We start from the raw sequence: 13,217 nt of genomic DNA on the forward strand, positions 1-13,217 counted from the left end.
TCACTGCCGAAAAACCTTCAGCACCCAGTTCAGCACCCTTAACCTAGAATAAAGTCAACACGAAGTTAAGAATTTCCATATGATAATCATATTCTTCAGTTTATCAACTTTTTTTTTCCAGGCTGGTTCTTAAATTTTCAACATCTAATGTATCATTTTCTGCTTGTTTTATTTTTTCTGTCTTCCAAGTCCTAGTGGAAGCACAAACTGAAATAATATAAAATAGTTATGCTGATACAAAATAGAATCTTGGATTAAGTGTTTTTTTTTTTGTTTTGAAACATTTTGTTCATTTAGTGTCTTCATTCCCCTATTTTCAAATAGGAGGGAGGGAAGGGAACTGAATGGCGAAACTGGAAGAAAGTTTCTTCTGCTTCCACTGCTCTTTCCCCACCTGTTAATGTTCTTTTTATTTATATCCCACCTTTGTTATTTTTATATAATAATTCAAAGCTGTGAATATACTTAATATTCTTTCCTCCTTCTATTTTCTCCATGACAACAATCCTGTGAGATGGGCTGGGCTGAGAGTGACTGGTCAAGGTCACCCAGCCATTTTTCATGCCTAAGGGGGAACTAGAACTCACAGTCTCCCAGTTTGTAGCCTGGTGCCCTAACCACTAGACATAAGACAGTAGCTCTGAAACGATGATCCAGCGGGACACAGATTGTCTAGCGTGAACAGTGCCTTTGAACATACATGGACAACAGTCTTGGATATGTCATATTAGAGACATGTCTTCATAACATTAATAAGGTAGTGGTGATTCAATGTTTGTACTGGTTTCTGAAACCAATAATAGGTGTACTGTACTAGCTAGAATGGAGATTGACAATTTTACTAACATGAGACTTTATTTCATTCTCAACTCCTACTCACTACAGCAAGAGGTATGTAGACAATAGGTACCAGCTCAGTGAACTTTAAGAAAATAGAGACATACTGTGAGTTCATAAGACAGATTCAGCTCAATTTGATCAGCATACAATATTGCCTTTCTACAGAATAGTTGCATGCCTTCATCAGAGTATCTCTTTGTCTGTTTCAGTAATCATCTTAGCAAAACCCTACAACTATTGATGGACCGAGTGGATGAAATGAGTCAAGATATTGTAAAATACAACACCTACCTAAGGAATACCAGCAAGCAGCAACAGCAAAAGCACCAAGTAAGATTTTTTGGGACAGGCCGCCTGTCAAAATGTTTGAGAGTGAATCAGTTCACGATGGGATTTTGGTAGTAAGATTCAAATTGGCAGGAACTTTTTTTTTTAATTGCATCACCTAAATATACAAGCCAGTTTAGAAAGCCGCTCTTTCTGTCCTTGGGATTTATTACATAGAGAACATGGGCTTTGCTGCTGAGTCCTCTTTGACTTATCGGTATAAATCTGCAGTGGCAAATTTATGAAACAATTTTAAAGATGGAAAAACTGATTTGAAGGGGATAAAGGAAAATCAGGGAAGGTTACCAATAGTTCTTGCTCAGTTCTAATGGCTACAGTTGGGTTTCATCCACCATTGCTGGCCCTGCTCATTTTATTTAGCTATACAGTTGAATGCAAGCACAAGCAATTTTGGGGAAAAAATTACCTGTTTGAGATGAAGTATAAAAATGCATTTTATGGATGTCTTTTCCTCTTTCTTGTTTTCTTTCCTTCTCTGCTTCTCCCTGCCACCTTCCCATTTCTTTCCACTTTTCATTCTCTCTGACATACAAAGGTTGATGCTCTTATCCACTCATATTTTCTAAATCTGGATGCATTTTGTGTTCCGCTATCGAGCAGAAAAATGTCACCAGACATTTCTTGATTCACCGTCCAGAAGTGTAACAAAATCTGTACTGCTGAAGCTTTAAATGTTTGCCATTTAAGTGGGATGGGCAAGACAGAGAATAAAAACTGCTATTTTGCCCCTCTACGTACTTCATAATAATACGTAACTCTGTCTTAAAAATGACAATATTGGGAATATTTGCAGACTGCCTTCTTTCTTTTACTAATCTCAAACTGTATGGAAAGTGAAGCTGCATTCATTTTAAATTAACATTAGGACCCACCTGCTCTGCTCTTCTCTTTCTCCTTGTACCCTTTCTGATTTTGTACGTTAAAAAGCTGAAATAGTAAATCAATAGTTCAAATTGGTCACCGTCTTAACATAGCTTCTGCTAACGTCATAGCACCATCGTGTCATACAACTTAAGATGGGCCACAGTGTGGCTCAGGCTGTAAGAAGCCTGTTATTAAAACACAGCTGCCTGCAATTACTGCAGGTTCTAGTCCCACCAGGTCCAAGGTTGACTCAGCCTTCCATCCTTTATAAGGTAGGTAAAAGGAGGACCCAGATTGTTGGGGGGGCAATAAGTTGACTTTGTAAATATACAAATAGAATGAGACTATTGCCTTACACACTGTAAGCCGCCCTGAGTCTTCGGAGAAGGGCGGGATATAAATGTAAAAAAAAAAAAAAAAAGATAATGGGCAAGGTTTGCACAAGTAAGCTAAGCCAACCCATCTGTTCTCCAAGCATTAATATGTGACTACAGTATGAGGCCTTTGACTGATTTACTTACACATGTTTAACAAATCAGATGTTCAGTCCCTATGCCCAATTGAGATGCGAACATCTGGGGGGGGGGCTTAATGAAGAGCAAGAGTGGACAGTTTTATATTAAACACTCAAAGTGACAACATTTTGATGGAGGAGAGAGTTACAGTAGGCAGGATGTGATGCCAAGTGATTGCGATTGCATCACATACTATGCTAAGCCCACTTTAGAGCACAGGCTATAATTTTCATGTTTTCTGCTTCAAAGTGGTCTTTCAAACTATGTCAGTTTCTCTTAAGAAGAAATTATTTGCCAGACAATTCAGTTTAAGGTTTGGAATCTTCCCACATTCTCCCCTTTTAAGTCTGAGACCATCCATTTTTCTATGAGCAATTAAAGACCTGTGGGTCACAGTATGGCTTGTAATAGTGGCTTTAGGTTGCACAGTATCAAAAGGAGATGGGTGGATTAAAGTATATTTTGCCTTCCTAAGGAATATAACTCTGCATTTTGAAATCCAGATGTGCTATATAAAATATAATACTATCTTTGTTGAACTCAGGACCGTTGTAGGCCAGAAATAGAGGTTACATGTACTTTTCTCTTATGGACCATCTAAATGACAGTCTAAAGTTATGACAGTGCGGGGGGGGAAAAACCTTTGCAGCCCATTTACAACCTATGCAGTGCCCCACAGTCATATAATCGCCATTACAATCAGTATGCATTTTCCTGTGCCTGACCTGTGAATCTCCCTCCCCACGCCTTGCAAAGCATAGACTGGAGAGAAAGGGATAGCAAGAAACCAAGCTGTTTGTTCTTCTGAAGATCAAAAGCAGTATGACAACAGTGGAATCCTGTAGCTGGAAACCATAGGTGCACTACGCAAATAGCTTACAAGTACTTTCTTGAAATCTCTTTCTCTTCAGTCTCTCTGCTGTGTGAGGGCATGGCTGGAGGGAAGCAAGTGATTTCTGTTGGAATCTATTCTTTGTCTAATCTTTTTCCTGACTTTAGGCGAAAACACAATCACTTGTGTAGAAAAGCAAATAGCTTACTCTCTTGAAATCCCTCTCCAATCTCTGCTTTGTAAGAGGGGGGGAGAGGTCAGGCAAAGGAGAGATTGCTTACAGAACTTCCTTGCTCTCCCCCCCCCCTCGCCCCTCCCACAGAGTAGGAAGATTGGTGGCAAAGGCATTTCAAGAGAGTCAGCTGTTTGCATGGCGTATCTTCCACTCTAACCCCAGGCTGCTGGGGTAATTGCATTGCTTTCAATATGTACAAGAAAGTAAGCAGACCCCCAGGCATTCCAAATGATAGGAATTTGCTTAAGAGGCAAACAAAACCTGTAGTTGTAAAACCGAATACAGTGGTTTTGTCTCTTTCCAGATGGAAAGCCCAGTCCTGGCCACATGATCTCCCATTTAGTGCCTGCTATATTAGCCGCAGAATAGCCAGCCCAAGATAGGGTAAATTGCATGAGGACTACTTCTATACTGATTGTTCCAGGATCCTTATATTGAAGATCACTTATTTAAAGCATGACTTGGCATTGGAAGGTGGGGGAATAGGTAGAATTGGTATACAGCTTCCAAAAAGCTCCAAACGGTGTACAGATCGAGTGAGCAGTGTAAAAAATGACTTTGAGGAAAAACCATGAACCTATCTTATATACCCAGCTGGTCCCAGTAACTTCACTTCAGCTTCAAAAGACCTTTGGAAAAGCCAAGTTCTAACATTAATCAAGAAAGCTATCACAATCAGGGCCACTCTTAGGTCAGGAAGCAAGCTTCTAGACAGGTATTTTGTATGAATCAATCTGTCTTATCATTCAAGACAATATTAATCCCTTAAAATAAAATCCCCCAATCTATTATTGTATTGAACGTTCTCCCACACATTCCCATTATGAGGCCACTGGACCACAGTGGACAAATCATAACGGAAAGGAGGAAATTACACTGATCGTAGAATTCATTGAGAAGAAAGGAGCTGGAAAGGGCAGCTCAAACGCAGTTGGTGGACCTCTTGGAGATTTCCAAAGGCTTAGCTAGATCACAAATCATTCAGTATTTGGTCCAGATCAGCCGCATCACTTAGTTTAAGCTACCCAAAGAGCATTCCTACCTTTCCTTCAGATGATTTCCAAGGAATGGCCTTTGGATCAAAGCATCCATTTAATTCTTTTGTGTCTTTAGTACCAGCAGAGACGTCAGCAAGAAAACCTACAGCGTCAGAGTAGAGGAGAACCTCCCCTTCCTGAGGAAGACTTGAACAAACTCTTCAAGCCACCACAGCCTCCTCCCAGGATGGACTCCCTTTTGATCGCAGGTAATGGTCCAAAGGAAAAATCCATCACTTTTTATATCCCTGCTGCTTGTTTTCCGCGTGATGTGGAAGCAAGTAAAATAAAAAGCCTCCTGGATGGCCCTGTTCTGGTTTCGCTGCCACTTTTAAACTTTACGTTCAGGTATTTTAAGGTCTCGCTGCTGGTTTGAACTTCATCTTCAGGTATTTTAAGGAAGTACTGTAAATCAGGCATAATGTTGAACAGCAAATCTTGCTGTTTGGCTTCAGGTTGGTATTAATGTTGGTCCTAAAGATGGATTTGTTCTGAATCTATGTTATTTCATGTATACCCCAACACAAGCAACATGCAAACAGCTTCTTGGAGAACCTGGATTAAGGCACATGTGAGATCTAGATCTTTATTTCTGTGAATTGATTACATCCTGTATCTTTAGTCTGTGTCCCAGTACTATAACATCTTCAATAAGCGGCAAATTCAGATTTCCTGCTTTTTTTCCTGGAATTCCGGAAAAAAGGACAGAGGTCAAGGCACAAAAGCAAAACAAATATACACTATGAAGTTAAAACACAGTGAAAAGGAAGTGTTGGCTGGTTTTGTCCAATTTAACACCCATCAAATTCCCAAATAACCTGCTGGCTGGGAATTCTGGATATTATAGTTTAATGTATTGGGAAGGCACCATGTTGGGAGAAGGCTAGACTAGAAAAATGTTTTTGTGATAAACCATGGTTTAAAAAATCCTGGTTTTTGGTTCCTTGTGCCATGGTAATTCAGGAGCCAAAGATCACGTGTGGATTACAAAATTTCAAATATAATTTAACATTCCCTGAAAATGGAGCTTTTCAAATCATTTTAGATGGATAGGATACTATAAAATATGCGGAACTGTATAAATATTAGCCTCCTTGGCTAGCTGAAAATAGGTATGGCTTGAATTCTAATCATTCTCCAGCAACAAAGTCTTTTTTGAAAGGGAAACCCCCAGTTAAACTTTTTTCACTTTTTTTCAATTACGTTTCCATTCACTTCAGCTTTAATATATTATACTTCAGTTAGGAGAAAGGACAACTGATTTATATTTCAACAGCCCTCTGCCAATTTTTTTTTCTTTTTAGAAGTCTGGGGAAAAAAACTAAAAGCCTTCACTTTTATGCAGAATTAAGTTGTGGATCAAAGCTGAAATGTGGCTGGTTTTGTCTCAGAGGCGTTTTAAAAACTTTTTGAAGTGGAATGTGGAAATGAAAATGTATTGGTCTGCTAAGCAATTTTAATTTTGATAATCTGGCTTTGTCTTTTTGCTCTTCCTGATTAGTAGAGGAAATAAATTATAGGAGTAAACTATGTACGAAAAGAGGGGGCAGGGGCAAGGTGACACTTTTTTGATTTGTGTAGCACTTCAGACAAACCCTTCACAGACTGCTGACTTGAAAAATTGCTAATAACATGAGGTAGCTAACAAAAACATGACCTATAAAATGTCAGCTGGCTGAGGAAAGCAGCATTGTAAGAGATAGAGATAGAGCAGAAGTGTGTGTGTGTGTGTGTGTGTGTCTGTGTGTCTGTGTACACTCAGTACCATAGTACTGTTTCCTATTTTTCCAGTTATTTCACTTATTTATTAAGTTATTCCACTTTATAGGATTTATGTCATAAATTTTCAGAAGTAGATTTCTGAAAAAAACTTCTAAAATTTAGTCTGAGTCATATAAGCCATATGCAATATGCAAGTTCCTAAAACTAAAAAGGAATTCACTAAATTTTGTGCTGATATATTCCGTGGCTTGCATGACTAAACCTAATTTTATTTTTGTATCGTTCAGAATGCACATTCAAAACAACTTTCCCAATTTAATCAGAAGAATAAAAAGATCGCTCCATAGTTGTTCAGATAAGGCCTTTTTCAAACCAATCTGGGGAAAGCTGTTGATAATTGGGTCCATTTTTCAAATCTGATCAAGAATTCAAGTCAGATTTTGCTTGCTTCGCAAATGCTTATTAGCTACTTAGAGGTGGAAAGAAGGAAAGACTATATAAACTATTGGGCAGAGGAAAGAAACACTTCTGTTGAAGGACCCCATATTTCAACATCTTTGTCCTGACAATCTGCAAACTAATATCACACTGAAGTAGGATTTTGTAACTTTGGGGAGCCTGAGAAGCTGTTCTTGGTGGGGGCCAGTAGAATAGAATAGAATATTTTAATTTATAGACCGCCCTTCTCCCGAAGGACTCAGGGCGGTGTACAGCCAGGATAAAATACAGGAAAAAAACAACACATACAAAGCTAAAAACAACCTTAAAAAACCTATTCAATATGGCTACTTTAGATAAAATATTTCCCTATAAAATTTACAAAAAATTTAAAACCCATAAAATCAATTTGATAATTTTAAAATTTAAGCGAGTCCAGCAAGACGAAATAAGTAGGTTTTAAGTTCGCGGCGGAAGGTCCTAAGGTCAGGTAGTTGTCAAAGTCCAGGGGGAAGCTCGTTCCATAGGGTAGGAGCCCCCACAGAGAAGGCCCTCCCCCTGGGGGCCGCCAGTCGACATTGCTTGGCTGACGGCACCCTGAGGAGCCCCTCTCTGTGAGAGCGCACCGGTCGTTGGGAGATAGACCTCGGCAGTAGACGGTCCCGTAGATATCCCGGTCCTAAGCCATGAAGCACTTTAAAGGTAGTAACTAACACCTTGAAGTGCACCCGGAAGACAACAGGCAGCCAGTGCAGTCTGCACAGGGTAGGCGTTACATGGGAGCTCCGAACCGCTCCCTCAATAACCCGCGCAGCCGCCTTCTGGACTAACTGGAGTCTCCGGGTGCTCTTCAAGGGGAGCCCCATGTAGAGAGCATTGCAATAGTCCAGGCGAGAAGTAACGAGAGCATGAGTGACCGTGCATAGGGCATCCCGGTCCAGGAAGGGACGCAACTGGCGGATCAGGCGAACCTGATAGAAAGCTCTCCTGGAGACGGTTGTCAAATGGTCTTCGAAAGACAACCGCCCATCCAGGAGCACGCCCAAGTTGCGCACCCTCTCCATCGGGGCCAATGACTCGCCCCCAACAGACAGCCGCGGCTGCAGCTGACTGTATCGGGGTGCCGGCATCCACAGCCACTCCGTCTTGGAGGGATTAAGTTTGAGCCTGTTCCTTCCCATCAAGACCCGTACGGCTTCCAGACACCGGGGCAGTACTTCGATAGCTTCGTTGGGGTGGCCTGGGGTGGAAAAGTACAGCTGCGTGTCATCAGCGTACAGTTGGTATCTCACCCCAAAACCACTGATGATCTCACCCAGCAGCTTCATGTAGATGTTGAACAGGAGAGGCGAGAGAATCGACCCCTGCGGCACCCCACACGTGAGGCGCCTCGGAGTCAACCTCTGCCCCCCTGTCAACACCGTCTGCATCCGGTCAGAGAGGTAAGAGGAGAACCACCGATAAACGGTGCCTCCCACTCCCAACCCCTCTAACCGGCGCAGCAGGATACCATGGTCGATGGTATCGAAAGCCGCTGAGAGGTCTAATAGGACCAGGGCAGAGGAGTAACCCTTATCCCTGGCCCTCCAGAGGTCATCCACCAACGCGACCAAAGCCGTCTCCGTACTGTATCCGGGCCGAAAACCAGACTGGAACGGGTCTAGATAGACAGTTTCATCCAGGTACTGGGGTAGCTGACATGCCACCGCACTCTCTACAACCTTCGCCGTAAAGCAAAGGTTGGAGACCGGACGATAATTTCCTAAAACAGCCGGGTCCAGGGAAGGTTTCTTGAGGAGAGGTCTCACCACCACCTCTTTCAAGGCAGCGGGAAAGACCCCCTCCCGCAAAGAAGCATTTATAATCCCCTGGAGCCAGCCTTGTGTCACCTCCTGTGTGGCCAGCACCAACCAGGAGGGGCACAGGTCCAGTAAACATGTGGTGGCATTCAGTCTTCCCAGCAACCTGTCCATGTCCTCGGGAGTCACAGGGTCAAAACCATCCCAAACAGTCTCAACAAGACGAGTCTCGAAACTCTCATCCGGATCTACCCAATTTTGATCCAATCCGTCCCGAAGCTGAACGATTTTATCGTATAGATAACCGTTAAACTCCTCGGCACGCCCTTGTAATGGGTCCCCCCGCCCCTCCTGTTGAAGGAGAGAGCGGGTCACCCGAAACAGGGCGGCCGGGAGGTTATCTGCCGACGCAATGAGGGAGGAAACATAAGAACGTTTCGCATCCCTCAATGCCACTAGGTAAGTACTTTAGTGCCAAAAGATAACAAAATGGTTAGGTTCACACAACTCACTAGACTCCGTTAATTAGGGATTGGGTAGCTGGAAATTCAGTGCATTGTGGTAACCTGGCTGTTTTGTTAGCAGTATGAATTGTGTGTGAATCGGTCATATCAAATTGAACTAATATGAGTTAGTTCAGTTATGTCAGGGTAGTGATTTAAGAGCTGACCAGCTGATGCAATGATGGGAATTAGTCAGCAAGGTTTTTGCCTGTTATTCCTTTAAGAGCCTGTATAATAAGAAGAGGCCCTGTTAGGGCATCTCTCTCTCTCACACTGTGTGTTCTTCCCTTCTGTAATTTGCTGATTGTTTGACTCCTGTCTATAGTACATGTATGTATAGTATATATTCTTTTGTAGATAAAACTATTTCTTATAAACCTGTTTACTGTTATTGCTCCTGGGTTGTCACACATAGTAAAACTGCGCACTCTGACAAGTTTACTTATTTGGGCATAGTGTATTGTATGAGCTGTGATCAATGTGAAGAAAATGGAGTCAGAAACTACGTTTTAGGTTGGAAGTTTTATATTAAAACATTTGTCTGTTTTTTCATTAAAGTATTTTGTTTTTCTCTCTCCCCCCATCTCTTTTCTTCGTAGGTCAAATTAATACTTACAGCCGGAACATCAAGGAATTCACAGCCCAGAATCTGGGCAAGCTTTTCTTGGCTCAGTCACTTCAAGAACACAACAATTAGGGAGGAAAATAAAGTGCTTTTTTTCTTGCCTACCAAGAGTGCAGACACTTGGAATCGCAGCACATTTTTACTTTCATTCCACATTGTAAAATGAACCGTGAATTAAACTCTTGTGTGTTTTGAGTAGAATTATTCTTCTAACGAGGAAAAAAAGCATAATAAAAGATGTAAAACTTTTTAGCATGTGCTTATTGACTGCCAGACAGCTATCTCTAGATTGTTGTTTTCAAATGCCAATTTGCACATGAGTGTTTGATAGAACAGATCACTCCTTCCTTCATAAGGCTTTAAATTGTCATTTCAAATGAAGGGGGGAAAAGGCTTCTGCACATAGATTTTGTTTTTTAAATACACGCAATGCGGAGCCTCTTCAAAGAATTACTCCGTTGAGGCTAAATCACATTTCTCAAGTTGCCTTTTAAGAACCCATAGAAAGTCTGTCCTAAAATGGTTGGGTGAAATTATATTTTCCCATAGCAATGGACAGGGACAAAACCATTGCACTACCAAGGAAGGTTGCAGAATTGAGTCTTCCGTCTCTTGTATACTTTAAAATTATTTTCAAACAATGACAAAGTTTGAAAGATGACTGGTTGCTTTGATACCAAATAGTTCCAGTCAATAGATTCCGCAGTTGTGTTATCATTCTGATAGAGTTTCTTCTGAGATAGGAGGTTTTGAATAAATACGGAGATTCACACTTAGCACTTTTGCCAGCTCTTCCCTAAAACTTTTTTTTTTTAATGAATCAGATAAATGGCAAAAGGGTATTGAACATCTGAGAATCTTTCCTTGGGCAAAAAACTTCCCAAATGATTCAGGTGACAAATTAGCAAAACTGAATGGACTAGACTTAAGGGGGGTATCTAACTTGCTCATACACTTCAGCAAAAGTTCCAGTTCTATCAGCAGAAAGAATTGTTTCCAATTGCATCACAGGTAGTCCTCAATTTATGACCACGGTTGAGCCCAAAATTTCCATTGCTGAACGATACTGTTCTTAAGTGAGTTTTGTCCCATTGTATAACCTTGCCACAGTTGTTAAGTGAATCACTGCCAGTGTTAAATTAGTCACAGAGGGTTGTTAAGCGAATCTGGCTTCCCCGGTTGCTTTGCTTGTCAGAAGGTCGCAAAAGGTGATCACGAAACCCTGAGACACTGCAACTGTCATAAACACATGTCAGTGGACAACTGTCCAATGTTTGATCATGTGACCATGGGGATGCTGCAGCGGTTGTGTGAAAAACAGTCATACTTCCCATTTCAGGTCCTTTGTAATTTTGAACAGTTACTAAACCCGGGGTCTTCAACCTTAAACACTCAAAGAGCCATATGGACTCATTTCCCACAGAAAACACCAGGAGCCACAAAACCTGGGTGGGTGTGGCGAACTCGGCATCACTCACTCCCACCCATTCACATGACCCCCCCCTAGCCACGCCTACCCAGCTGGTCATTAGGGCAGAGAACCAGTTTTTAGAAAACACCAGAAACCACAAAACCCTTTTGACCTCTCTCTCCTTCTCTTATCTCCCCCTCTATCTATCTTTCTCCCTCCCTCTCTATGTCTCTCTCCCCCTATCTGTATCTCCCTCTCTCCCTGTCTCTCTCCCCCTCTGTATCTCTGTGCGCGTCTCTCTCCCCACCCCCTCTGTATTTGTCTCTGTTTCCCTGTCTCTATCTTTCTCTGTGTGTCTCTATGTCTCTCTCTATGTGTATCTGTATCTCTGTGTCTTCTCTCTTGGAAAGCCCTGGCAAGCTCTCCTTGCGGCTCTTTGTTACTCCTTTTCTTCTTGGCAACTTTTTGGAAATCTGGGCTGGCTGAGGAACGAGCATGAGCCATAGCAGAGGCTTTCCTTTGGGCGACCCTTCTCTTCCTCCTCCTCTCGTGACCCCCTTGCCGGCTGTGGCAGGGCTGGGAGGGTGCATATGAGTGGGGAGACCCTCAAGTGGCCCGGCCAAAGTGCAGCAAAGGCATGTGGGGCTGGTGGCTGCTCGCTTGAGGAGGGTCTCTCCACTCGTGCGTGGCTCTGCCACAGCCAGCCAGAGGGTCATGAGACGAGGAGGAGGAGGAGGGTTGCCCAAAGGGAAGCCTCCATCGTGGCTTGCACTCATTCCTCAGCCAGCCCAGATTTCCAAAAAATTACCAAGAAGAAAGAAAAGGAGTAGCAAAGAGCCCCAAGGAGAGCTCGTTGGGGCTTTCCAAGAGATACACAGAGAGAGAGATACAGAGAGTGGGGGGGAGAGTGATGAGCTGCTGCTGGTTCAGGAGAACTGGTAGTTCCGACCAGGGCTGGCCCTGCCCACCCATCCTAGCACTATCGCATCCTATATAATCACTGTTTTTTCTATGCCGTGCACATGCACACGCTCACATTTGTAAACTGGTTGTTACAACCAGCAGCAGCCCACCTCTGAAGGGAGACCGGATGACAGGCGAGCATCTTTAATGAGGGCGCTCTGGCTTTCTCTGAGCCTCACCCCCGGGTTGGGCGTGCGAGGTTTGGTGGGGCCAGTGCCCTTTTCCCATTGCCATGAGTTCTTTATTCCTTCAGTGGAGCGGTGCCACTGCTGGCTTTCATTAAAAAGGTCCTACGGGTGGCGAAAATCTCCCATGCAAGTTTTAAAGCTCTGCTGGGCGCTGCAGGCCCGTTCCCCTTTCCATCATCCCCTCCACCCAGATCCCATTCCCACCCTGCCAGCCCTCATGTTAGCAAGGCCGGCATTGGTCGCGGCCGGGTTGGACCAGTGTCTCAGGGTGGAGAGCAGATTGCACGTCACCCCAAGCATCCAAAGCACGCCCAGCACCAACAAGGGCTGGAAGAAGCTCCAGCAAGAGTGAAGCAACAGAGAATCGGCCCCAGCTGCTTCTCCATCCCACGCTGTCACCCTTACCTTCTCAGGCCAGGTAAAGAGTGACTGGGAGAGAAGAATGAGGGGCGGGGCCAGCCAGTGGTGGGATCACCTGACGGAGCCATAGCAGAGAGCCCAAAGAGCTGTATGCAGCTCTGGAGCCGTGGGTTGCTAACACCCGTACTAAACCAATCGTAAATTGAGAACTACCTGTATTTTCTAGGACAGATGCCTTTAAACTGGGAAATTAAGAGAATTAACGTTTAGCTGAAAATGTGAAAATCATCCAAGGGGTGACCACAGTTTGGCTGAAAGGAGAGGTTGTTGAGGGGGGGAGTTTAAGATGAAATTACAAGTGTGTGGAACACAGTTATCAGGATGGAAACATTTGCCTCCCTCTTTCTCCTCAGCCTCTACTTTAGACATTGGTCACACTATGTAAATGAATATGCAGATGGTTTGCAAACCTCAGGCATTTGGCAAGTATACCCAGCCATGATATTTGCAAGCGCACGATGGTCTTTTGTGAATTAT

The 13,217-nt window shown here is 43.2% G+C and overlaps 1 protein-coding gene across 1 annotated transcript in view; it reads left to right on the forward strand.

The window, feature by feature from the left end:
• The window catches only part of EIF3H (eukaryotic translation initiation factor 3 subunit H), an 88,885-nt gene extending 78,878 nt beyond the window's left edge, over window positions 1-10,007 (forward strand). The window contains exons 6-8 of the mRNA XM_058175038.1: window positions 1,050-1,170; window positions 4,748-4,880; window positions 9,733-10,007. Coding sequence (XP_058031021.1) covers window positions 1,050-1,170; window positions 4,748-4,880; window positions 9,733-9,830 — 352 coding nt within the window. The 3' untranslated portion in view covers window positions 9,831-10,007. The remainder of the gene's footprint in view (window positions 1-1,049; window positions 1,171-4,747; window positions 4,881-9,732) is intronic.
• Window positions 10,008-13,217: the final 3,210 nt, after the last annotated feature.

Source organism: Ahaetulla prasina, chromosome 3, assembly GCF_028640845.1.
Source record: "Ahaetulla prasina isolate Xishuangbanna chromosome 3, ASM2864084v1, whole genome shotgun sequence".
Classification (NCBI taxonomy): Eukaryota; Metazoa; Chordata; class Lepidosauria; order Squamata; family Colubridae; genus Ahaetulla; species Ahaetulla prasina.